This window comes from Ursus arctos, unplaced genomic scaffold (assembly GCF_023065955.2).
Source record: "Ursus arctos isolate Adak ecotype North America unplaced genomic scaffold, UrsArc2.0 scaffold_37, whole genome shotgun sequence".
NCBI lineage: Eukaryota > Metazoa > Chordata > Mammalia > Carnivora > Ursidae > Ursus > Ursus arctos.
In genome coordinates this window covers 19,285,149-19,310,510 of record NW_026623053.1, presented here as the reverse complement: position 1 = coordinate 19,310,510, position 25,362 = coordinate 19,285,149, and the positions used below count along the sequence as shown (strand labels likewise).

Sequence of the window (25,362 nt, the reverse complement as noted above, 5' to 3'; positions counted from 1 at the left end):
CTACAAGCAATCCTTGACTTATGTTATTTAACTACCAGTGATTCACATTTGCAGTTTAGCCAATTATACCCTTATTTCTAGGGCACTGTTTTTCAGATTGCTTGGCTGCAACCCAATGTGGTGCATGAAATTAACTTACTCTTAATCAGCAATTTTTTTTAATGAAATGGAAGAGAAATGAATAGAAAATATCAGAAAGCATCAAAAATAGTAAGGATAGTACTATTTCATGTAAATGGTTTCTATTACATTTATGTTGGTGTGTAACAGGACATGATATAAAATATATTTCCTATTTTCAGATCGAGGTAAAAAATCAGGGGGAAAATGAATTTCAAAGCATTTAGAGCACACGTGTGAATTTCAAAATTAGTCCCCTTCCTGGGGCGCCTGGGTGGCACAGCGGTTAAGCGTCTGCCTTCGGCTCAGGGCGTGACCCCGGCTCAGGGCGTGATCCCGGCGTTATGGGATCGAGCCCCACATCAGGCTCCTCCGCTATGAGCCTGCTTCTTCCTCTCCCACTCCCCCTGCTTGTGTTCCCTCTCTCGCTGGCTTTCTCTATCTCTGTCAAATAAATGAATAAAATATTTAAAAAAACAAAACAAAACAAAATTAGTCCCCTTCCTAAAGTGCTCAAGGCAAAGCTCTCCCAGGGCTCCAAGTGTCAGTCTGCAACTCACTCTTTCCCTAGGAGTTTTCAGTTCAAAGCCGACACAAGCAAAGATTCTCTCTGAAATGTCTCCAGGCTGTGGGCTGAATCAGCAGTGGGACTGGGAGGTAGGAGAGACCAGCACTAAGTGTACCAAACTGAGGATAAGGAAAGAATATGTAAGTAGGAAATGGGCAAAGGGAGAATATCCCGTAACCATAAAATAGGAAATACATTTTCTCATTCTTTGAAGGCAATCCCAAAGAAAGAGCTCCAAAAATATTTAAAATAATGGCAGCTTCAACAGGGAAGTACAGCCTCCGTGAGAGACTATTTTGGTAAGTACTATCCATTTCAATATACGAGTTTTGGTAAGTTGGGTTTAGTTAGGTGTTTTGACTTATTCCCATTACTTTATCTTCCTATCTCAGACTCAACATGCTAAAATGACTAATAAAAGGGTGGGGGAATGGGGTCACAAGACTGATGAAGAATGCTATCAGTTCTTATACAACACAGACTTGGGGCTAAAAACCTAATTTTGATTTGGGGGTAAACAGTGCTCTCTATATCTTTGCATTTTGACACAATTCAAGAGAAAATTTTAAAGCAACCTGACAAAGTGATCAAAGTATGGTAAAAGATCAAAAGAGGAAGACTCCAGGTACATAGGTAGCACCAGGGTGAGCGATGATCAAGTAAATGCAAAAAGGCCAAGAGCTAATGCGTAGGCTTGAAATAGCTGCTGAAATTCTCAAAAACCCATACAGGGTAACAAAGCAAACAATCTTGGGTCAGTTTCTCAAAGTATTAACAGATCACTTAAGTCTCCTTTAAGGCTCCCATCAAAACTCTGCCTACAAGATAGTATTTCTGAATTACTCCACTCTTTAAAAAGAAGGTTCTTTCTTTCACTTTCTGATTTTCTACAATAAAAAGATCATGATAATGAAGTAAAAAAAGATTACAGAAATTCTACATTTTAATAATGTTCATTAAAATACAATTTTATGCTGTTAGATTGTTATTTTACTTTATGTATTCTTTATAAAGTGCTATATTATGTAGTATAATATATAGTTTTTAAGAAGTCAAATGATTTAAAGAGATATACATCAAGTGCCTGATCAAAATGTAACCTATCATAACCCTGTTTCTAAGAGAAAAATATATTAAAATTAGATATCACAGAGCTCCTTTTCCAAACAAAAGTAACCCACAATAAGTGCAAGGAATGCCTGTATTTTCCAAAGGTTTATTTTTAAAGATCATTTTAAAGATAAGTTGAGATGAAAATATAAAATAAGGAAGAAATCTAGAGTAATAAAGATGTTTAAACAATATACCTCTTCCTCCTCCCCCTGGAAGCAAAGGTGAGAGTCTGAGTGGACCCTCCAACAAAGTTGGAGGGGAGAGAAAAGCTCTCGTTTCAGATGAAGGTCGACCCAATGGTGAGGGACCATATGGGGAATGCTCTGGAATAATTAAAACAGCATATTTAAATTCATAGTTTCAATTAGCTACACTATAGATCAGAATTCCATTTCAACAATTTCCATCAGGTCACCCTATTGCCAATTTAAGTTTAATCCACATCCTGAATACTAACTATGCCTTGGGTTTTGCTAATATGGGATAGAATTAAATATGGAACCCTGTGTTTTTAAAGTCTATCTACCAAATGGATATTGTAGTCAATAAAAACATTATCCTCTTGGTAACTAATACCCTTAAATAACCATAAAGTATAAAGCAAAGGATAATGGTGCTATTTTAGGGGTATAAGAGGATTTGGGGGCTATGAAGTTTGTTTGGTTTTGCTTTTAATGGTAGTATGCTTCCAGATATTTCAGCTGGTGAGGGTTGTAATATAGTAGGGCTCAGTTTAAATTAGAGTCAGAGAGGCTGTGTTGGGCCATGAACTATTTGAGTAAAGCTCAGATTTTGAAAAGCAGAAATGCAAAATCCTCTGAAGCATCAGAAATTACTTTTGATTCATTGCCACTGAAAATTCAGATTACATTTATTCATCAAATAAATCACTTTATAAACCATATAACCAAGAGCCCTATCATTTTACAAACTTCACCACTCCCAAGTAACGATTATGCTTCGAAAGACCAAAAATCAGCAACATCAAAAAACAAGCTTAAGTACCACCAAAGTAATACTTTTTAAACATGTTAAATTTTATTATGTATCTTATATAATAGTCGAATGCAGTTACAACAAAAGATCAAAGCATTATTTAATCTTTCTGAAACTTCTGCATTAGGTTCAGAAGATAATTCCTTCTGCATAATTTCCACCACTCCAAACTTTATTACTATATGAAATTAATAATAATCTGCTATTTTGTTAAATGTAAAAATAGACTTTTATTTTAATGAAATTAGACTCTCAAAAGTGATTTTTATACCTTCAAAACAGTTATTAAAATGGGATTCCACCTATATAAAGATACCTTTATTTTCATTGCCTTAGATGCTTAATTCCAATTCAACCAAAAATTATTGTGAAAAATTTAAACTATTTGGAAAAATATGAGATCATTAAAATGCTAACTCATTAATGAGTGGACAAAATATTAAATACATCTTCCAAAGAACTACCCCTCTTTTGAGGTAAGTAAACAATCAAAGCTCAGATTATTAATGTTTTCCCACCTTAACTGATAACTTTAAAATAATTAAAGACAACTGTTCTAATTCTTGTTTTTATAATTCAAGCAAATTCCAAATAACAGTGGATATGTAAACAGTCACAATGTTATTCCATTTAAGCATTCCTTATTCATTCTCCCCCAGAACAATTATTGAGTACCTTACTATGTGCCAAGCACTTTGCTTTTCAAGGAGTTCAATGCACTAAATAGACGTCATCTTACAAATGCTCACTGAGAAATGGAGGCAGCAACTATTTACATTATTGCTAGGGAAACAAAACTCAGAAACTTGGGAGATTGTAAGAGAAGTCAAATTAGAATCCTGGCTCCAAAATCTAAAATATTTATAAATAATAGTATTAATTTACACTAATATAAAAGGTATGTGCAATATATACATATATATATATATGTATTTTAAATGAGGGTTTAAGAAAAAAAAGACTACCTCTGCCAAATGCTGTATTTGGAACATCAAGTGCATAACGATCTTTTTCTAAAAGTTCAAATTTAAACTCAGTTTCAGTTAATCTGCAAATAAAGAACAAACATCTCTAAGTTACTCATCCAAGAAAAGCACCCACATTTCAAGAAAAATGCCACTACCAAGGACAAGGTACTCTTCAGTACCTCAATATCTACATAGAAGAAACAATTATTCTGATGAGTACTATATGTAATTGTCGAATAACTATATTGTACACCTGAAACTAAAATAACGCTATGTGTTAGCTACACTGGAATTAAAATTTATAAAAGAAACCAAAACAAACAAACAAATAAATATTCTGACCAAAACACCTTTCTATAACCCCACTACTTATTTTGGGGTAACAGGCTTCTTTTTGCCTAGTGATAGTGATGTTTTGTTGAAGTTTGAAATTGCTTTGTTTTGTTCTGTTTTCAAAACTAAACTACAGTGAATATTATCACAGAACCCAAATTTTAGAAATAGCAGGGCCTTCCAAGGTCAACCAGTTCAAATCTATCATTTTACAATCAAGCAAACTGAGCTAAAAGTTCACATGATTTATTCAAAATGAAAGTGCAATGATTAAAACACAGGGCTCCTAGCTCTGAGTCATGTCTGCTTACCATTATAATGTTACCCACAATTCCAACCATAACATAAAATAGGAATACAGTGAACTCATCCTACTATTTTACTCCTAAACCTTTTATCCGAAAAATGTGACATTTTAAAAGAATCTTATTTCTAGTTTTTGATCATTGGATCTGAAATAAAACATTTAATCATGTAGTTTTAATTTCAGAGTAGAAAAGACAAGCAAAAAGACTAAACCAACACTGGATAATGTTAATAGTACATCCTGGGAAGAAATTTTAACACCTGGGAAGACTATTACAATCCTCCTAGGAAAGTATTTCTCTTCACTTCAATTATACATTGTAAACTTTTATTCTCTCTTTCATTTTATTATTGTAAGGCAATGTCATCCAATATAAGAAAACCAGAGAATGAGAGAAACAATAAATATTTATTCTACCCATTCATCTACCAAAAGATGACAGTACTCTGATGATTACTACATCAGAGATTTGTCCTTTTTATTTCCATCCCTTGTAATCACCTTCTTCCTACTCTGGCTTAAAAAAAAATTTTTTTTTAAGTTATGCTTCTTACAGAAGAATATGTGAACAGTTTACTTCTGTTAAAATAACTTCTCTAAGACTGTTTCAAACAAAAAACCTAGTAACTTATAGTAAAACTAATAAATATTTCTCCACCAGGTATGCTGGATTCACTGCAAATTTTGTTTATCTCTATAAAAGTATTACATAATAAATAACAATTAAAAATAAAGTACTAACTAAAAGCTTTAAAGTGTTCCCACAAAGATACTTACTTTTGTCTATTGTGAGCATTTTCTTTCCTTAAATCATTAAGATTTCTTTCAGCAGTCCGAGCTGCCAACTTAAAGAAAATAATACATTTTTTTAATCTTTTTTTGAAAATACATTTTAAAAATAACGCATACAAACGTAAAATGAAAGACAAGTATTCATAAATATCACAATCACTTAAGCATCCATTTCAGAAACTCAGCGTAAAAAATTTTTAATTTAGGGAATTTTTAAAAAGGGAATGAGTTTCCTATAACCAGAAGACATGAGTCTCAGGCTGCAGTTTGACCATGTACTCCCCAATGAATGCCGTTATCTAGATGTGAAGTTAAGGATTAGCACTATTTGGTGCTGTAAATATCCAAATAACATGACAAAAGCAATGTAAGAGCACCCAAGCTTAGGGTGATGGGAATGGAGACTCAGAATCATTAGGCATGGGTATGCTGTTTATAATATCATAGATAGCCGTCTCTGGAGAGAAATCACTATCATTCTATGAAACCGTAAAGGTCTATAACAGTTTCACAGCATGCCCATACAGGCCATTTTTTTAAGTGGCTGAATATAAAGCATCCAGCATGTCTGTTAAGTGCACAGCACTGTAAAAATCAATTCCTATAGTCTTTTACATTTGGTGAGTGAAATTTTTATTTATTAAAAGGTTAGAAAATCAGAGTACATTACAAAATAAGCTTACACTTATAATAAATATCAAGAACATACAATATTCCTAAACAGTTTGTGGGCAAAGGTTAAACGTGTATGGAATACTGCATGTTTCCCAGTCATTCTGTGAACTCTCCAGTTAAGCAGCAGTCTGGAACATTAGCCAAACTAATGCAATCCACTTGGGCAAACGTATTTATCATATAAAGGTAGGCAAATTAACTCAATCTATAACTTTTTACAAGTAAAAAGAACTATGAAATGTATTCACTTAAAATTATGAACTACACATTAAAACTGACACTAACTGGCCAAAGGATAAAGTATGTTAAATATTCACACACACACACACACACACACACAAAACATAGCTTAACCGTATTTTAGCATTCATTATCAAAAAGATTCCACGTATAAATCATTTTCTAACATATAACCATATAATCAATTTTATACTAATAAAAAATATTATACTATAACAATTTGTTAATAAAATACCAATTCATTTTATAATACAGAACCAAAACTACTTCCAAATGTTTTCTACACATTTAGAATAACCTATTTACTCTTAATTATAAGGCACAAAACAATGCAAAGTTAATAAGTCAAAACTGAATTCTACTATGATTATAGTGCTATCAATATGAAAGACCTAGCTACAAAAAATAAATGCACTGATGCTAAATGATTACAGGCTTTTGAAAAGCTTACACTTCAAAGGTTAGGAAAAACTGTAGTTTCAATGAACAAGCACACTGTATTCCGATATTAAATACTTAGAATACACAAAAAAGCATTCTATTAAGTTCAGCTATTAAGGGAAAAGAAACAGTCCCTATCTTAAGAAGCTTAAATCTGTGGTAAGGACAACTATAAATGACCACAGTACTTGTCACAGAACACATAAAAACAAAGTATTATGCGAGTTCAAAGGAAGAAAAGATTAAATCTAATGGGATGGAGCAAAGAAGTGCTCAAAGGAAAAAGTAACATCTGAAATTATGAAATCATAACAGCAAAAAAAAGTGGAAACAATGGAAACATTTATCAAATGGGAAAGGTTAATATAAATTATAAAATATTCATAGAAAAATATCTATAATATATTAAGTAAAGAAAACAATATAAAACAGTAATATACAGTATGTTTTCATTTTTTAAAACATACATGTAATTTATGTCTAAATATATTTTTTAGGTATAGAATAAATGAAAGTGATATTGCTGATTACTTCTTTGTATCTCTTCTATATAATCTGAACTTTTTATTCATAAGTATTTTAAGTAATTTTCAGTAATTATTTTTATAAAATCTAAAAAAAAAATCTCCATTTTGAGGGGTGCCTGGGTGGCTCAGTTGGTTAAGCGTCTGCCTTCAGCTCAGGTCATGTTCCCAGATCCTGGGATGGAGCCCTACACATCAGGCTCCCTGATCAGTGGGCGGTCTGCTTCTCCCTCTCCCTCGTCCCTCCCCATGCTCATACGTGCACTCTCTCTCTCTTTCTCTCTCAAAAAATAAATGAAGTCTTTTTTTAGAAATCTTCATATTAAGACATAAAGGGTATTTTTTGCATTTTTTAAAGATTTTATTTATTTGACAGAGAGAGAGAAAGCACAAGCAGGGGGAGAGGCAAGCAGAGGGAGAGGGAGAAGCAGACTCCCCACTGGTCAGAGAACCTGAGTGGTGAAAAAGACTAAATTCATCTCCGAGCCCAGGTGAATTCAATAACAAATCTTCACTTGAGCCCTCGACACAAAATCTGAGAAATGGGAAGAGCCTTGACATTCAACATGTCCAATTCTCAACCTATGCTGGAATCTCCACTCCAAGAAATATCCACATCTAAGATGTATCTCCCAAGCTTCAGTACAACAGTGTAATAACAGTTAACATGTACTGGGTGCTTACTATGTGTCAGGCACCTGGCTAATAGCCTTACATGAGTTCTCTTATTCCTTCATCATAATAACTTTATGAAATAGGTACTACTGATATATCTATCTTTCCTTACAGGTAAGGAAACAATAGTTGTTGTTGTTACAGGTGATGGAACCAGGATACCAACCATGACAGGCTGACTCCAGACTCCATGTGTTCACCCACTGTGCAAACTGTCTTCCCTTGAAGACTCCTAGGACAAGTCCTACAAAGGTCAGCTGTTACAACAGTTCTACATTTTTAAACGGATAATTCCTACAATTAGTAAAACCTGCAACCTTATCACTCCCTCACACAGTCCTCCTCTGGAGCACTGACATGCCATTTCTCACAATGACCTTTTCCTTGATGTATATCAAGTAATTCAACACTGACAATTACTTGATAGCCGAATTATGTAACTTTTACAACTAGAAGAGGCTTTCAGTATCAGTTCAATCTGTTGTTTTTACAAATGAGTAAAGAGGCCCAGTAATTTTAAGTAATTTGTCCAGGGCCCTCAAACAATTAATCCATGAACATTATGTCACCTCCCCCGAACAGAGTATAAGCTCCTTGCAAAGTAAAAGCAAAGAGAGAAAAATCAGATTTTGTGAATAACTGTGATGTAACAAAGCATTTAGTTCATAACGAACATAATTTCGCTAACAGTAAAGTTAAAAGAAATTGATTTATTTAATACTACCTTAATTTACAGTGTGCAAGTGTACCTTTTAAACTGCTCATTTAAATTAGGAAACAATGCGACAAAGAGAATTTAATACTTACCCAATTATCATGTGCCTTTTTCTCATGGGCAATAATCTGAAAAAGAAATTCATTAAAATACTACTGATTTCCTTAGTAAAAAATTTCACATCTACCACTATGAATTAGTACACAACTCATAAACTCAAAAATAACTCAAGCATCTCTAAAAAGTAACATTTTTAAAGCAAATTTTCATATACATATTTATTTTATTACAACCTTAAAACAAAAATTGAATGAATTTTTGTCTAGTAAATTTGTTTTATGCAATAATCAACTACAATGAGTTACCAACTAAGAGATAATTAGCCCAAGTGAATATGAGACCCCAATGCAGATATATGTTTATTTATTTATTCAATCCACATTCCCAAAGAAGAAGGAGACATGGCAATTTTAAACAAGTCCCTTATTCCAAAACCTTGGCTCCCTATAAATGTCCCACAGACATGTGCAAAACCTCAAGAGAGGTGTACAACTATCAAGAGAGGTGTACAACTATCAAGTAACTATACTCCTACATCAAAATAGAGATACCAATTCAAACAAATCATAATTGTTTTAATTTATACACACACACACAGACATACCTGCCCTTGGTAAGAATGAATGGTTCTCTCCAATTCTTCCTCAAGATCTTTGGCTCGCTTTCTATAAAAAATAATCAGTATACTATTAACATGTACTAAGAAATGACAGGATACACTGTGTCTACTGAAAATATCAATTAAAACACCTGGAGTGCTTTGTTTAATATAAAAATAACTCCAGAATTCCACACATTAATCACCTTAAAGAGGTTCTAAAGCAGTATATTTTCCTTGATATAATTTTAACATTAGTTGTGCTTTAAGACTGCTATCACTTGGGTTTACCTAAACCAAAGGTCGTGCAAGGATTTATATGGTATATTGGTTTTTATTTATTTATTTATTTATTTATTTATTTATTTATTTATTTTTTAAAGATTTTATTTATTTATTTGACAGAGATTGAGACAGCCAGCGAGAGAGGGAACACAAGCAGGGGGAGTGGGAGAGGAAGAAGCAGGCTCATAGCGGAGGAGCCTGATGTGGGGCTCGATCCCACAACGCCGGGATCACGCCCTGAGCCGAAGGCAGACGCCCAACCGCTGTGCCACCCAGGCGCCCCTGTTTTTATTTTTAAGAAGCATGAACTTAGAAGACTTATTCAGATGTCTGTAATCTTTACAGAATTCTAGGAAATTAAGCATCTGTGTGAAATAAGATGCAACTTATTACCTATACACAACTAGTAAGATAATTTCTTCTTTTAGATAAAACCCAAGCTTACTCTTCCTAATACAAAATGAAGTATCAGAACTATTTGGGACACTGCTAAATCTTGCCCCTTATTTTCTCTAGGTTTTCTATTATTTCCATGGAACTAATAACAAGTGAACCAAGGAAAAAACTAGACATATAAACACTTCTTCAGACTTAGCTGTGGCTCACTCTTTTTGAGGCATACTTCTCGAATTCCTTAATATTGTATACATTCTTCCCCATTTGAACCAAAGAGGAAAGACCTTGAAATTAATGGCTATTCATGAATTTCTTCACATTAACATAAAATAGGATTTCCCATGTTCAAATACAACTAATGTGAGGGATTTAAAATCATACACACTGAAAGGAAGACATTTTTTCCTTCTTATATTTTCTGTGTAATTCCATAATAGCAAGATATCCAAATGAAAAATGATCAGAAAAATGTTGGGTTTATTTTTTTTGGTTGCTTTATTATTTTTTCTGGTATTAGGTTTTTGGATACCCTCCCCAGCTCAAAAAGAAAGGGGTAAAATATATTCAATACCTGTAGGTCTCCAGCTCTTCAGCTGCATGACTCATCTTCTCATCTGCTTTGGAAAGTTTCTCCTCTTTCTCTAGTCGGTAATTTTCCTCTACTGTTAATTTCCTTTAAACAAAAAGTGTTGGTTTTTTTTACAGTATGTATAAGATAATCAAATATGTCTTTTCAATTATATGGCAACTGGTGCTTCCCATAAAGCAATTTGCATAATACCACTAAAAACATCACATGCAAGAGAAAAAGTACCTGCGTAAATACTCCTGGTGTGGAACTTAATATTATAAACTGAAATTACAAACCATCTTGTCTAATTTAGTACTAGCAATATAAAAGTTTTAAGAGTTTTCTATAAGACTTTATCAGAAAAATAAGACCAAAGGTAAATATTAGTAAAAATTATCGTGAGTATATATTATTTATCAAGAATCCAAAGACTGATTGAAGTATACACCTTGGCAATGACAGAGCTTAATAAATCCCCCAGCATCCTAATGGCAATGTAATGTTGGTATTTTCTAGCACTTTCCAAATACATAGAAAAGAATCTCATTCCCATTAGTTATGTTCTATGAAGTCACCACAAATCCTAAATTGACAAACACTGAACCAGTGCTCTTCAGGGAAGCAGAACTAGGTTTCTGTATGCTCTAGTGACAGCATTTTCATCTACCAGTCAATACATAACCCTGTTTTATGTGTGTTGGTTTAAAGATACCTTAGTTAACATCTACTGTTGGTTTATTAATAATGAACTCATGGTCAACAGCATTATAACCCACATCTGAACAAAGCTTATCTGACAATGTACTGTTCTATTAGACACACCACAGCCTTCTTGCACTTAGGAACACTAATGGCACTTTAGCAAATAGCTGGGGGCCATTTTAAACAGCTAAATCACCAATAACAGCACAAAAATGTGGCAACTACATCTAATGCAAAAAGGACACCTATTTACAAAATGAGAGCTAAAATACAAAGGCAGACTGGGAACGTGCACATTGGGCAATTCACATTTTTTGCCATTCTGTGCACGTCTAAGAATGACCACTACAGCTCTATGAGTACTGATTGGTTTGGGGTTAAAAGTAAGTTTTCACAAGTAGGTAAATCTGCAAATACGGAAACTATGAATAATGAAGACCAACTGTAATAAGTTTCATTACAGGGGCTGGAGATTACATTAATTAAATCAAGTTATATTTTATTTCCTTTTATGATGAAAAATATGTCCTATAGTGGTATTTGAAAATCTGGAGTCTTCAGACAAGTATCTTAACAGTCTTCTGTGTATCTATGCATTTAGGCATCAGTATACACATGCACAGAATCTTTCACTCTATTATATAAAGGTACTAAACATATTTACTCATATATTCAACAAATGTTTATTGAGTAACTACCATGTACCAGACAGAGTATTAGGCACCAGAAATACAGACGAAAAGAGAATAAAGTAATTCCCTCATGGAGTTTACATTTAATGTTGGGAAAATTTAAAAAAAAAGGACAATCATTCATCAGAGGACTATAAAACCTGTAAAGAAAAATGAAGCACGATGAGGGGATAGAGAATTGTAGGTATTATCTTAGTTAAGGTAACCAGGGAAAGATTCTTTGAAGCAACATTTGAACCTAGACCCAAATGAAATGAAGGATATGGGGCGCCTGGGTGGCACAGCGGTTAAGCATCTGCCTTCGGCTCAGGGCGTGATCCCGGCGTTATGAGATCAAGCCCCACATCAGGCTCCTCTGCTATGAGCCTGCTTCTCCCTCTCCCACTCCCCCTGCTTGTGTTCCCTCTCTCGCTGGCTGTCTCTATCTCTGTCAAATAAACAAAATCTTTAAAAAAAAAAAAAAAAAAAAGAAATGAAGGATATAACCTTATACAGGGGAATACCAGTCCAAGGCAGAAAGAGCAAGTGCAAAAGGCCCTGAGGTACAGATGTGCTTGGCATGCTAAAGATCATCAAGAAGGCCAGTGCGCTGGTGGGCAATGAAGGGGAAAAAAAAAAAAAAATGAATAAGCTAAAATTAAAGGCCAAACCAGGAAAAGAAAAAAAAAAAGAGGTAGCCAACGGTCAGATCTTGTAGGCCATATAAAAGCTTTGGATTAAATTCTAATGTTACATGAAGGCACTTGGAGTTTGCAAACAAGACACTGACAATACCCATAACTTATGTTTTAGAAGGGTCATGCCACTGGAAACAACTGCTCAGGAAGCTAAGTGGAAAGAGACTACTCATGAGGCTGCCGCAATAAACCAGGCACTAACTGATGATGGTTTAGATGAGAGTCAAAGTAGGGAGGTAGTGAAAAATGGTCAGATGCGGAAGAACAGTATTTCAAGATCAAATAACTTCCTTAAAAATGAACTGATGAAATATTACCCAATCATAATTGACCACTCTGAATATCACATAAGCTGAATATGCACTATTTTTAATCTATTTTACTTGCAATGCAGTGAAGTTATCAGTATAATTTTTATTACCTGTGAAGTGTCATCTCATTTTCTTGATATAATTCGGTCATTACTTTAAGTTTCTGCTGAAGCTTTTGAGTCTCGCTTTCAAATTGTGTATTTTCTGATTGCAAAGATGCTTGTTTAGTCTGGAGATTTTTAATACATTCTATAGAAAATTTTTAAGAATTACAATTAAAGGAGTAATATTGAGATGCACATTAGCATTTCATAATGATTAAAATTACCAAAAATAAATTATTAATAAAGGAAATTCTTTCCAACAACAGAAAATATACATTTTATTCACCCTAAATGCTTTAATATTTTAACTAAAGAACTAGATAAACTATTATAATTTTTTTATTACTCCAAGATTTCCCAAAACCTTCAATATTCTAATTCCAGCATCTAATTTTCAGTTAAGGTCCCAAAAACCAGTAAAATTCTCAAGAAGATTATGGAGATGAGAGTTCTGAAGTTAAATATTTTAGTTCAACATTTCCTGTGGGCACGTGGGTGGCTCAGTCGGTTAAGTGTCTGCCTTTGGCTCAGGTCATGATCTCAGGATGCTGGGATCAAGTCCCTTGTCTGGCTCCCTGCTCTGGCCTACTTCTCCTTCTCTCTTCCCCTCCCCCGCCTCATGCCCTCACTCGAGGGTGCCCTTGCTCTTGCTCGTTCTTTCCCTCTCTCTCTCTCTCTGTCTCACAAAAATAAATAAAATCTTAAAAAAAAAAAAAAATTCCCGTGAAACTACTTCCACATGATGAACAATGCTTATTTTTATCTAGTAAAAAGTTTATGGGTTAATACTTCTAGCCAGCCCTTCTTTTAAGCAAAATTTAGATATATGTTATAAGTCAGGCCAGAAATTTCGATCGTCTGGTAAGAAATGATAGAAAATCATCCTAGCTTAATTCAGATCAAGATTGGAGAGAAAAATATCAGTTTTAGCTTGTTTCAAATGCTAACCCACCTAAAAAAATTATCTATAAAACAAAAATTAACAATTCTAAGTAATTATGAGTGCTAGATAATTAGGGCATTGATTGTTTTTAAAAACCTCATTTCTCTTCCAACATCATAACTCCACCTCTGAACTCCTCTAAGACTGAGATGCTATCTCCCAAAACATGTGTATAAATCATCACCACAAGTCTTTTTTTAAGTATATAATTATTCATCTATTAATTAATCATATATATCAAAAGGAAAGTTTAAAGTAAATACGCTAACATTAAATGAGTTTAATGTGCACACCTGTCTTTCCATAGAAATTTTTAAACCTACATCAGAAGAAATCTGCTGACCTAGCCTTTAAGACAATGCCAAGAACAGTCATTTAACAGACATTAATGTTGGATATCATCTCTGGTAAAACTGGATCACAGAGATGATCTTTTAAAAGATAAGTTTTAATTTGCTACTTTTTAACATCTAAAACTGTATCACAATATAACACTGAAATTCAAAGGTAAATGTGGTTTTATATGTTTATTTAAATAATTTCATTATTGTTATTTCATATGAATATGGAGGAAGCTGATAATCAGGCTTTACCACCAACAACAAAAAACTCAGTACTAATTTTTCACAAATCAGAAACAAAAGTAAAAGTTAAAAACACAATCATATTGGACCTTTGCATAATTGATTCAATTAGTAGTACAATTCTGTATAAGGAATTATATAGATAACCCACCTGTAAGCTCTTCTTTTATCTTATCTACTTCAGATAATTGAATGTAAATTTGGTTTCTTTCTCCTTCCAGGGTTTTTAAAGAAGTATTTAACTTCAGAGAATGGAAGAAGGAATAAAGCAACATTAATCAGTTATACCAAAAAAGGAAAAACAAAAAAATTCAATATACCATCCCAACCTTTTGAAGTTCTTTTATTATTTTGATGAAATTATCATCTAGAATGCATTAACCAACAATGCAGCTTCCATCTTGAAAAGTTAACAGTCTTCAGTAGTTATAAGTGTCAGAACAGAGACAGAGAAGATCGATGACTAATCCTTAAAAAGTGGCTATTTTCATTCTGTTTACTTTCAACACAGAAGCTTTAATTAAAGCAACCTTCAAACTACATTACCAAGACTTCACACAGTTCAATCAAGATCAAGAGCCCACTACTACAATAGAAAAGAGAGGGATAAACCAGAAGAAACTGAACCTAGCATTTACTTCTTAAATTAGTATAGGGGGCAATAGGAATAGGAAAATACTCAGACCAGAGGAAGAAGAATGCTCAAAGACAGAAATATGAGAGAAAATATACTAAATATTTTTAATATATTCCTTATCCAAAAACATTAGCGCAAACCTTAAAAATTTGTATTATGATAATTCTAAAAATTAACAATATGAATTTCTAAAGTTATTATTAAAAAGAAAAAAGCAATTGATAAAGAAATTCTGATCACTTTTGAAAATCTGGATTGCTTCTATGGTGGTGACTATAAAATAGACCTTTAAAATAATTACTAAGGACAGACAGGTTTAATCCAAGTTCTATTTCCTTCTCTATATTCTTTATATTTATGAACTAATACAAACCTTAGCAGCATGAATCAGCTTCTTCAAAGCTCCTTTTGGTTGATCATCTATAGAAAAAACAAAAAACAATAAATTGGGAAAACAGTGCCATGCCACAACAGATACCAAATGATTTTATTAATTCATGCAACGAGAGCCGAATAATCCCTCTTCCTGCTACAATAAGGAATGTGATATAAGGCAGGACGGCCTTGGACATGCTCCCAAGAAGCTAAACAATAAAGCACTGGAAGTACCATAATTTCAAGTAACGAGGTTCTTCACTACTCATTCCAAGAACAAAATTGTAGTAAGAATTTGGTATTCACCTAAATACAGTCCACAGTCTCGACTATTCTTGGAATCTTTCAGCATACAAAATGTAAGTGCAATTATACTCCAAAGTAAAATAACATTAAACAAGTGTGCATTTTCTCATTACAAAAGGAATTGCTTCTTGTAAGATAAAGCAGAAGTGAAAAAGTACAAACAGAACACATGTGTTCACTTTAGGAATGCAGCTTTCTTCCAGTGCACTGATGTTATCACCAAAGAAATTTCTAAAAAAAATATTCATACCTTCTGTTCTTTAATAAATTTGTTAATTATGCAGAGGGTAGAGGGAGAAAAAAGAGACAGGACACAAAAGTCAGAAGAGCTACCACTGAGAGAAACTAGTAAAAGATACACAAAACCCTTCTATACTCTTTTTGGAACTTCCAATGAATCTCTAATTATGTCACCAAAAAATTATTTTTTCAAGTCAAAGGAACTGGTTTGAAAATACAGTGAGCACTTATAATGAACCTCACTCCTGCCTGAGTTTCCAGACCGCAACCAGCAGTGGTGATAACGAATTGGGATGGACAGGATTAAAGTACCAAGCCATCTACTTAAAACAAACAAACAAAAACAGTATCCTAAAGGTATTCATCTATATAACATTCATTTTTTAAACTACCCACCCATCCATCAGATTAGCTGACATGACCGGGAAAAACAGGCATTGAAATTATTATGATGCAACGTGAAAATTGCTGTAACAAAGATGTACAATATATAAAAAGAACAAGGAGGAAAGAAGCTATAAGTCTGTCTGAGGAGTTGGGAGAAAGATTTACTGAAGAGGCAGTATTCCAACTGAAGCTCAACAATAAGGGATGGCGAGAGAGGGACAGAGAATTAGAGACAAGATGAAGAAGATGTGCCAAAACAGAATTGAATAAAGAACATGGTGCACACAAAGAACAAATAATCCAATCAAGAAATGGGCAGAAGACATGAACAGACATTTTTCCAAAGAAGACATCCAAATGGCCAACAAACACATGAAAAAATGCTCAACATCACTCGGCATCAGGGAAACACAAATCAAAACCACAATGAGATACCACCTCACACCTGTCAGAATGGCTAAAATTAACAAGTCAGGAAACAACAGATTTTAGCAAGGATCGGAGAAAGGGAAACCCTCTTACACTAATGGTGGGAATGCAAACTAGTGCAGCCACTCTGGAAAACAGTATGGAGGTTCCTCAAAAAGTTGAAAATAGAGCTAATCTACGAACAATACCTGCACTACTTTTGGGGTATTTACCCCAAAGATACAAATGTAGTGATCTGAAGGGGCATCTGCACCCCAATGTTTATAGCACCAACATCCACAATAGCCAAACTATGGAAAGAGCCCAGATGTCCATCGACAGATGAATGGATAAAGAAAATGTGGTTAATACACACACATACACACACACACACACACACACACACACACACACACACAATGGAATACTACTCAGCCATCAAAAAATGAAATCTTGCCATTTGCAATGACATAGGTGGAACTAGAGGGTATCATGCTAAGCAAAATAAGTCAATCAGAGACAACAGAGGATCGTAGGGGAAGAGAGGATAAAATAAAACAAGACGAAATCAGAGAGGGAGACAAACCTTAAGGGACTCTTAATCATAGGAAACAAACTGAAGGTTGCTGGAGGAGAGGGGGTAGAAGGATGGGGTAACTGGGTGATGGACATTAAGGAGGGCACATGATGTAATGAGCGCTGGGTATTACATAAGACTAATGAATCACTGACCTCTACCTCTGAAACTAATAATGCATTATATGTTAATTAACTGAATTTAAATTAGAAAAAAAAAGAAACCTTGAAAGCCAAAAAAAATTTTTAAAAAGACCATGGTGCACATAGGGAACTAAAAGAAAATACAAGAGACTCATCATTTTTAGCAAAAGAGGATGAATCATGACTTAATACCCAACTGCATACCATTTTCTGATTCACTCATTTCCAATTCCAAGTTATCATCGTTTGTTATTTCTTCTTCCAGCACAGCAGCCCAATCTTTCATCTTTATCAAGCGTTCAGTCAGAGACTTGACATTTAGTAAAAAAGAGAAAAAAGAGAAAGAGGGTAATGCCTTTTGCTAATTGATTTACAACTTCTGAATGTGCAGTCACAGTTTAAAATCAATCTACCTAGGTAACAATACATAAGCTCTTATTCACCAGCTGATATTAAGATGTGTAAATACTCTGAAAAGCTGTAACACTTATTGACTATTAAATTCTACAAGTTAAAAACCAAACCTGCTTATTCCTAAATCAAATACAATACTTGATAATGGTCCATTTTTGCTAAATATATCGCATGACTCTAAAGTAACAAGACATCTTCTTATAGGACTTCTTCATATGCCACAAATAAAAGTGGCCAATAACATGAGAGCAAATTTTGTGTGAGGTCAAACAAATCTGCAAGTGAGACATATGATATATAAAAAGATCACAGATTTTATAGATCTGATTTTTTCAAGTAAATGACTACCTGTGGAGTTCAACTGAAATAAAGGAAAAAAATTATAAAACAGAATCTAAATTGGTACATTAGAGGTTTTCCAACAGTACTTTTTGAATTTTCCCCAATAAAGAAAGATTTTCCAGTACTATAGGTAATAAAATGACTGTGCCATGTATTTCTGTGGAAGGACCCACCTAAAAACCCATTCTGCTCTGTAATTTCTACTCTTCAATCTCTTCCCTCTTGAGAGTTCCAGGCACAAATAACATGGCTTACAACTTTGACTGAGCTTGAGATTAGCATCTCATTCTTGTTCTGTTTAGGAAGAATCCCAAGTTCTTTAGTAGGGTAAGTTTAGGGAGAAAAATAAAACAATGTCCCAAATTAAGAATACAACTCCTAAAGCTGGAATCTTAAAAACATTCTTAGTAATAACATAAAGAGCATAAATATATAGGTTTCAAGATGGCAACCTCCACTTAACTGTGCAGATTACAGAATATTAGTTTTATATCTTATTACTTGATACTCACACCTGAGTATCTGTTTGCAGCTTGAAATCATAAGATTTAAAAGAGCAGGCAAGAAAGGGCTAGGATAAGGCAAACCAGGAGTAGGAAAAAGTGAACAAATTCTACAATAATATCAATTATTATATTCCTATTAGAGTCAAGTTGCAATTAGACTTATTTTTGAAAAATATTCATCTCCGTGATAGTACATACACCAGCTAATCTAGGTATTACAGATATCCAGCCAATACATATAACTTCATCTGTCCAATTTCTAAAATTCTTTCCAACTTATCAATAGAAACAGATGGCAGTCTAAAGACAAAGGTAAAATCCACTATTCTTTTTCCTTCTTCATTAAATACCTAGGATAAAATACAGAGCAAAAGAGGAAAAGGACATACAGAATATTGACTGATAAATATATATATGTAACATATATTATATATTACTAAATATCAATAATATATATTATAAATATATAATATATAATTAATATACGTTATTACATAATACATAATGTAATATATAATATAGGTTACAAATCTGTAAGTCTTCAAGGAGCATTTGGGAACAAGAATGACAATACTGGTACAAATTAAAATGAATGCCAAAGAAGTACACATGCTCAAATTTGACCAAGTAATTATAAAAATAAAAGTTGCTAAGATAAAAATTTTCAAATTTCAGAATTAGTACCAAATTCCAGCTGATTCAGCCACTAAAACCGGAGGGCCACTTACCTTGATCTGACTTTCTTTATCACACAGAACTTGTTCTGCATGTACTTTGGAGTCTTCAAATGTTATTTTCTGTTTATTAAGTTGATTCACTTGTTCTTTCCATTCTTCAGCTTCTTGTAAAAGCTAAAATTCAAACCCCACCAAAAAAAAGCAACTCATTATTTTTCATACTTATGTGTAGAGAAATTTATTTATATGTTTAGATGTATCATTAATAGATATTACACAACACAATGTGTTGCTGAGAAGGAAAGTGGGGAGGGATGAAGGAAGGAAAGAAGGGAATGAAGGGCAGGCTCCTGTTTTCAAAGAATTTTCAAGAAGGATAATGTAAAATAAGGGACACTTAAACACTGTTCAACTGATTTACATAATAAACTCACAGCAAATAAAAGGCTTTTTGAGACATACATATATGTTAGATTTGCTCATTTCTTACCATCCCTCAAGTCCTATATTTTTTTTAAATCATGTGCTGTTTTGTAGTTAAGATAACTAAACTTCCAGAGACACCATTAAGCTGAAATAGATCAAATTCTGCATAAACAATCTTTTACTGTATATACTTTTATAGGAAACACTTTTTGAACATGAAACAAAAGGTAAGGATTGTTGTAAAACACAGACTTGAATACATAATACTTACAAGCTTCAAAAATCCAAAAATAACACAAAATCTAAAAACAAACAAGTACTAAAAAGAAATTCTTATAACATATGCAACAGATTAATAACCTTAACATGCAAAAAGCTCTTAGAAGTCAATAAGAAAAATGGGAAAATTAAAATGGGGAAAAAATGAATGAGCAAGCAATTCACAAAAGAAATGGCCCATATAAATATGAAAGAAAAGTCCAAATTTATGAAATCTTTAAAACTCAATTCTATCAAACAGTAATTTTTGGATTTCTCTGCAAAACTAAGGCTTCATCAGTATATTTCCTAGCACAAGAAACTAAATTTTTTCTATGCATGTATAACAGAATTAAGAGGATACCGACAGATTAAAAACAAATGAGGAATGAAGACAAAATTTTGAATTTTGTGATTAGGTGGACTCTAGTGAATTACTAAAGAAACTACATACCCAGGGGTGCCTGGGTGGCTCAGTCAGTTAGATATCTGCCTTTGGCTTGGGTCATGATCCCAGGGTCCCGGGATGGAGCTCCTCACAGGGCTCCCTGCTCAGCAGGGAGTCTGCTTCTCCCTCTCCATCTGCCCCTCCCCTTGCTCATATTTGCTCTCTCTCACTCACTCTCTCTCTCTCAAATAAATAAGTAAAAATCTGAAAAATAAAAAAATAAAAAATTGCATACCCAGCATGCAGCTTAAGAAGTTAGGGAAGGAGTGTATTAGAACATGGCATCAGGGAATATAGAATAGTTTATTTCAAGAACTTTAGTGATTAAAAAGGAGTTAGAAGAAAGCAGGTGTAAAAAGTAAGACAATCCTGGGGTGCTTGGGTGACACAGCTGGTTGAGCGTCTGACTCTTGATTTCAGCTCAGGTCATAAACCCGGGGTTGCAGACCAAGCCCCATGTCTGGCTCCATGCTCAGCGTGGAGTATGCTTAAGTTTCTCTCTCCCTCTCCCTCTGCCTCTCCCCACCCCTCTCTCTCAAATAAATAAATAAATCTTAAAAAAAAAAAAAAAAAGAGGAAGACAACCTACGTGAAATTTTTTCAAGACAGAAAAGGCTAGGTTTTATTACAACAGAGCAGTTTAACCCAGGGTTTACCACCACTTTCTCCTGAAATCTACTAAGATGAGAGTAAATCTACTAAGAGACTTAGGAAAAGAAAAAAAAAGCGGCAGCATAAACCTACAAGGAAAAAGGAAATTGGCAATGAGGAAAAAGGTAATTCTAGATGTGGAAAGTAGAAGGGCACCTGGGTGGCTCAGTCAGTTGAGCGTCTGACACTTGATTTCGGCTCAGGTTCTGATCTCAGGGTCTTAGGACTGAGTTCCATGTCAGGCTCCACACTGGGCGTCCTGCTTAAGATTCTCTCCCTCTCCCCTCTGCCCCTCCCCCCAACTAACTCTGTCTGGGGGAAAAAAAAAAGTAGAAAGAGAAAGAAGTATAGTAAAAGATTTAGCAGACCAGCAAAGCTGAAATTTACTCAGAAGATGGGAGAGTCCAAGTACAGGCTGATTTAATACAACCCAAAATGCTCATAATTTGGAGGCACTAACACTAGGGTATAAGTGGGTTTGAAAAGAGGAGACCTGCCTGAAAGTATATATAAAAAAAGTTAGAAAGTCCCTCACGTTCTCCCTCCACATACACATATATACATTCTTACTCTCCATCCATCCCTCCCACCCACCCTCATCTTTCACATGCATGCACACATGCACACACATACTTACACACAAATACATATCTGGCAAAGGCCTAGGAAGCTATTCTCTGGAGAGGTAGAAAATGAAACTATGGGACACCTGGCCCGGTTGAAAGTGTCAGTAAAATATTGCAAACACAAAAGTATTAAGTGAAAGATGACTTACTGAACAGTGACAAACCAACAACCCTTACCTCTCTAAGCTGCTTATCTCACTGTTGGCAAACGGGCTTATACCTTTCAAATAGGAACTGGGGAGGTATCATCCCTGTGGAAAATGGTCTTCAAACACCAACAACTGGGGATCTCCCAATGAAATATCCTAGGCAGATTACCCTACAGAAGAGCCTCCCAATAACACAGACAGAGCTTCCAATCAGACATGGAGAGTTTCACTATTAAATGAGCAGACTGCCATGAATCACCTAATATCTGACTTTAAAAATAAACTCATAGATAAAAGACACAGACCAAAACAGAAACTAAAGAAAACAAGACAACTCAGGGAACTGAAAAACACTTCAAAAAGAAATATAAGAACATGGCATCCATACATTAAGAAGAGGCATAAGCAAAACAAAAAGAACACTTAAAACCGAAAAATATAGAAGAATAAGTCAATAAAACTTCCATATAAACAAAGAAATCAAAGAGGACATCTTCAAATAATTACTGTATAATCATATAAAAATCCAAAAAAAAGCATGAAGTAATTTCTCAGAACTGAATCAAGAGTAAGAGTTTCAAGGGGCGCCTGGGTGGCACAGCGGTTAAGCGACTGCCTTCGGCTCAGGGCGTGATCCCGGAGTCCTGGGATCGAGCCCCACATCAGGCTCCTCTGCTGGGAGCCTGCTTCTTCCTCTCCCACTCCCCCTGCTTGTGTTCCCTCTCTCGCTGGCTGTCTTTATCTCTGTCAAATAAATAAATAAAATCTTAAAAAAAAAAAAAAAAAAAGAGTAAGAGTTTCAAGACTAAGAGTGTCCAACAAGTGTATGAAAAAAGACCCACACATCATCATGACATTCTGGAAAACCAGAAACAATGAAAGATATTAAAAGCTTCCAGGGAGGAAAAGAGCAGATCACAAAAAAAGATCCAGTTATGCAAACAGCATTTGACTTCTCAAAAGCAATACTGGAAAATGAACACAACAGATCAATAATGTCAAAATTTCAAGGAAAAAAAATATTTCAACCCAGAAGATATCCAATGAAAATGTCAATAACTTTGAGAGAAAAAGACATTCTCAAATGCAAATTTTTAAAAAGTTAGCTTCTATACCTCTTTCTCAAGAAGCTAATCAAGAGAACCACAAAAGTGCAAGTCTTGGATACAGAAAAGAGAAGACCCAACACAGGAGAAAGACAAGTGGAAAGATGGGAGTGAAGTGAAATCTCAGGACAACAGAAGCATTAACAGATGTAGAGAATAAGTTCCTATAGAACCAGGAGGATGGAAGACCCCAGAAAGGATTGCTTCAAGAAAAAAATAAAATCAGTAGATTGTGCATTCGAATGCATAAGTAAGATACTTAAATCTCCAGAAGATAGCATTTGAATGCATAAAAAAGATATTCACCATTTCCAGAAGACAGATATACAGACAAGTATATAGGAAACAAAACAATGACTAACCCTAGAGCAAAGAAAATGTTGGGTAAAACAGAACATGCAGTCAGAGCACATCATGTGGCTCAACTGTAACATTTAAAAAACTGTAAATAATGTAACCAATGAAAAATTTTCCCATGGAAAAATTTTAACTATATTGGAAGAATAGTGGGACAGGAAACATATTTGGGTGTGTGAGAGTGTCTATATATATGAAGAAGGAAGAGGGTAAAAGTTAAATCCTCATTCGATCTACCACCAGAACTGTTTCTATCTTTAGGCCTCAGACCCATAGCTTCAAGTTAATTCTCATGTGTATTCTCTGCCCTCCTTCACTCTGGCTTTGAGAAGTTGGTACTAAATGCTATTTGCTGTGATTATTAAAATTTGCCTTGCATTACCTTAACTACTGGAGGAGCAAGATGCCAGGAGTATACATTTTTGCACCCTATACAAAGGAGACACCAAAGGATATACAGAAGATTGTCCTGCTCTCCTGCTTTCCAGGAAAGGCCTAATCTTGCCCCTAGCATGGGTCAGTTGTGAGTACGCCCAGAACATTTATAATAACATATTCACAGTTTAAAAGTCCCTATAGAGTACAAACCTGTCTCTGGCTTTCCTGAAGTTGGGAATTTTCACTCAAAGCATCTTTTATAGCAATCTTAAGTCGCTCTTCATTCATTTGAAATATTTTGAAGGTTGTTTTGGCCTAAGTAAAACACAACATATCAAGCTTATAAGAATTAATTTAATACAAAAGCTCTTTTTCACACATACTCCCTTAAAACACGGAATTAAAGTCAAAAACATGCCAATATTAGTAGGAAAGGCAGTGTGGAGTAGTAGAAAAAAGGCTAATCTAGAATCAGGGTCCAGTCATGGCTCTATCATGAACTTGCCATGTGGCCTTGGATAAAGGATTTAACCACCTGTAATACTCTATGTACTATGTAGCAAATTTTGTTAACTTTTTATTATCTGCCTCTCTTACTAGAATTTAAACTAGATGAGAGCTTTCCTATTTTATCTACTAATGTTAAGTGTCAAGCACCTTCAACAATGACCAGTACATAGCAAGAACTCAATAAATATCTGTCCAATAAAAAAATGAACCTTCTTGAAGTACCTTCTACAAAGGAACTATATCTAAGACCCCAATATCTCAAATTCTATTATTATATCTCCTTCCTTAAACATAAAACAGTAAAATTAAAATGATTTTCAAAAGCAGCAGACCTTCTAGGCTAATTCAACTTACTTCAGCCACTTGTGATTTAAGAGATTTTGATTCATCTTCTAGGGACTGTATCCTTTTAGAAATATCCACCATCTGGAAAGACAGCATCAATCAATAAACGAGTATTTATTTACTCAATTTCTCCAGCTTCCAAGACATCTCATACCTTAGATACGTTGTTAACCTAAATATATCTACTCAAAAAAAAATGAGGACTCTAAGAAAACTTGTTGGCCATATGCACAAGGAGATTTTATACGAAGTTAGACAACAATAGTATTTCATCTCATCTTTAATATTTCATAACATTTAAGTTATTTATAAGCTCAAGATAAGTCCACTGACATCATCTGTTACTAAATAATCACACACATCTAGGTCTTCCTTACGACAGATTTTAAAATAAATGATAAAGCAAAGTTAAAATGTTCTCAAAATAACTTTTGAGTAGGGGCGCCTGGGTGGCACAGTGGTTAAGCATCTGCCTTCGGCTCAGGGTGTGATCCCAGCGTTGTGGGATCAAGCCCCACATCAGGCTCCTCTGCTATGAGCCTGCTTCTTCCTCTCCCACTCCCCCTGCTTGTGTTCCCTCTCTCGCTGGCTGTCTCTCTCTGTCAAATAAATAAATAAAATCTTTAAAAAAAAAAAATAACTTTTGAGTAATTAAAAAAATCCACCATGTATGTGATTCTTCAACTTTATGTAAGCTAGTTTACAG

General features: G+C 34.3%; 1 protein-coding gene across 9 annotated transcripts in view; it reads right to left on the bottom strand.

Annotated features, from left to right (window-relative positions):
* The window catches only part of MIA2 (MIA SH3 domain ER export factor 2), a 99,891-nt gene that overhangs the window by 19,641 nt on the left and 54,888 nt on the right, over nt 1-25,362 (bottom strand). For 5 of the 9 annotated variants that reach the window (XM_044389471.3, XM_044389472.3, XM_026513642.4 and 2 more), the window contains 13 exons: nt 24,666-24,737; nt 24,012-24,116; nt 19,454-19,576; nt 17,668-17,773; nt 15,401-15,447; nt 14,542-14,632; nt 12,870-13,008; nt 10,378-10,479; nt 9,132-9,192; nt 8,560-8,595; nt 5,183-5,250; nt 3,763-3,845; nt 1,996-2,124 (listed from right to left, as the gene is read on the bottom strand). In XM_044389471.3, the coding sequence (XP_044245406.3) occupies nt 1,996-2,124; nt 3,763-3,845; nt 5,183-5,250; nt 8,560-8,595; nt 9,132-9,192; nt 10,378-10,479; nt 12,870-13,008; nt 14,542-14,632; nt 15,401-15,447; nt 17,668-17,773; nt 19,454-19,576; nt 24,012-24,116; nt 24,666-24,737 (1,162 nt within the window). The remainder of the gene's footprint in view (nt 1-1,995; nt 2,125-3,762; nt 3,846-5,182; nt 5,251-8,559; nt 8,596-9,131; nt 9,193-10,377; nt 10,480-12,869; nt 13,009-14,541; nt 14,633-15,400; nt 15,448-17,667; nt 17,774-19,453; nt 19,577-24,011; nt 24,117-24,665; nt 24,738-25,362) is intronic. The other 4 variants (XM_044389473.3, XM_026513645.4, XM_026513644.4 and 1 more) reach the window with 1 other exon arrangement.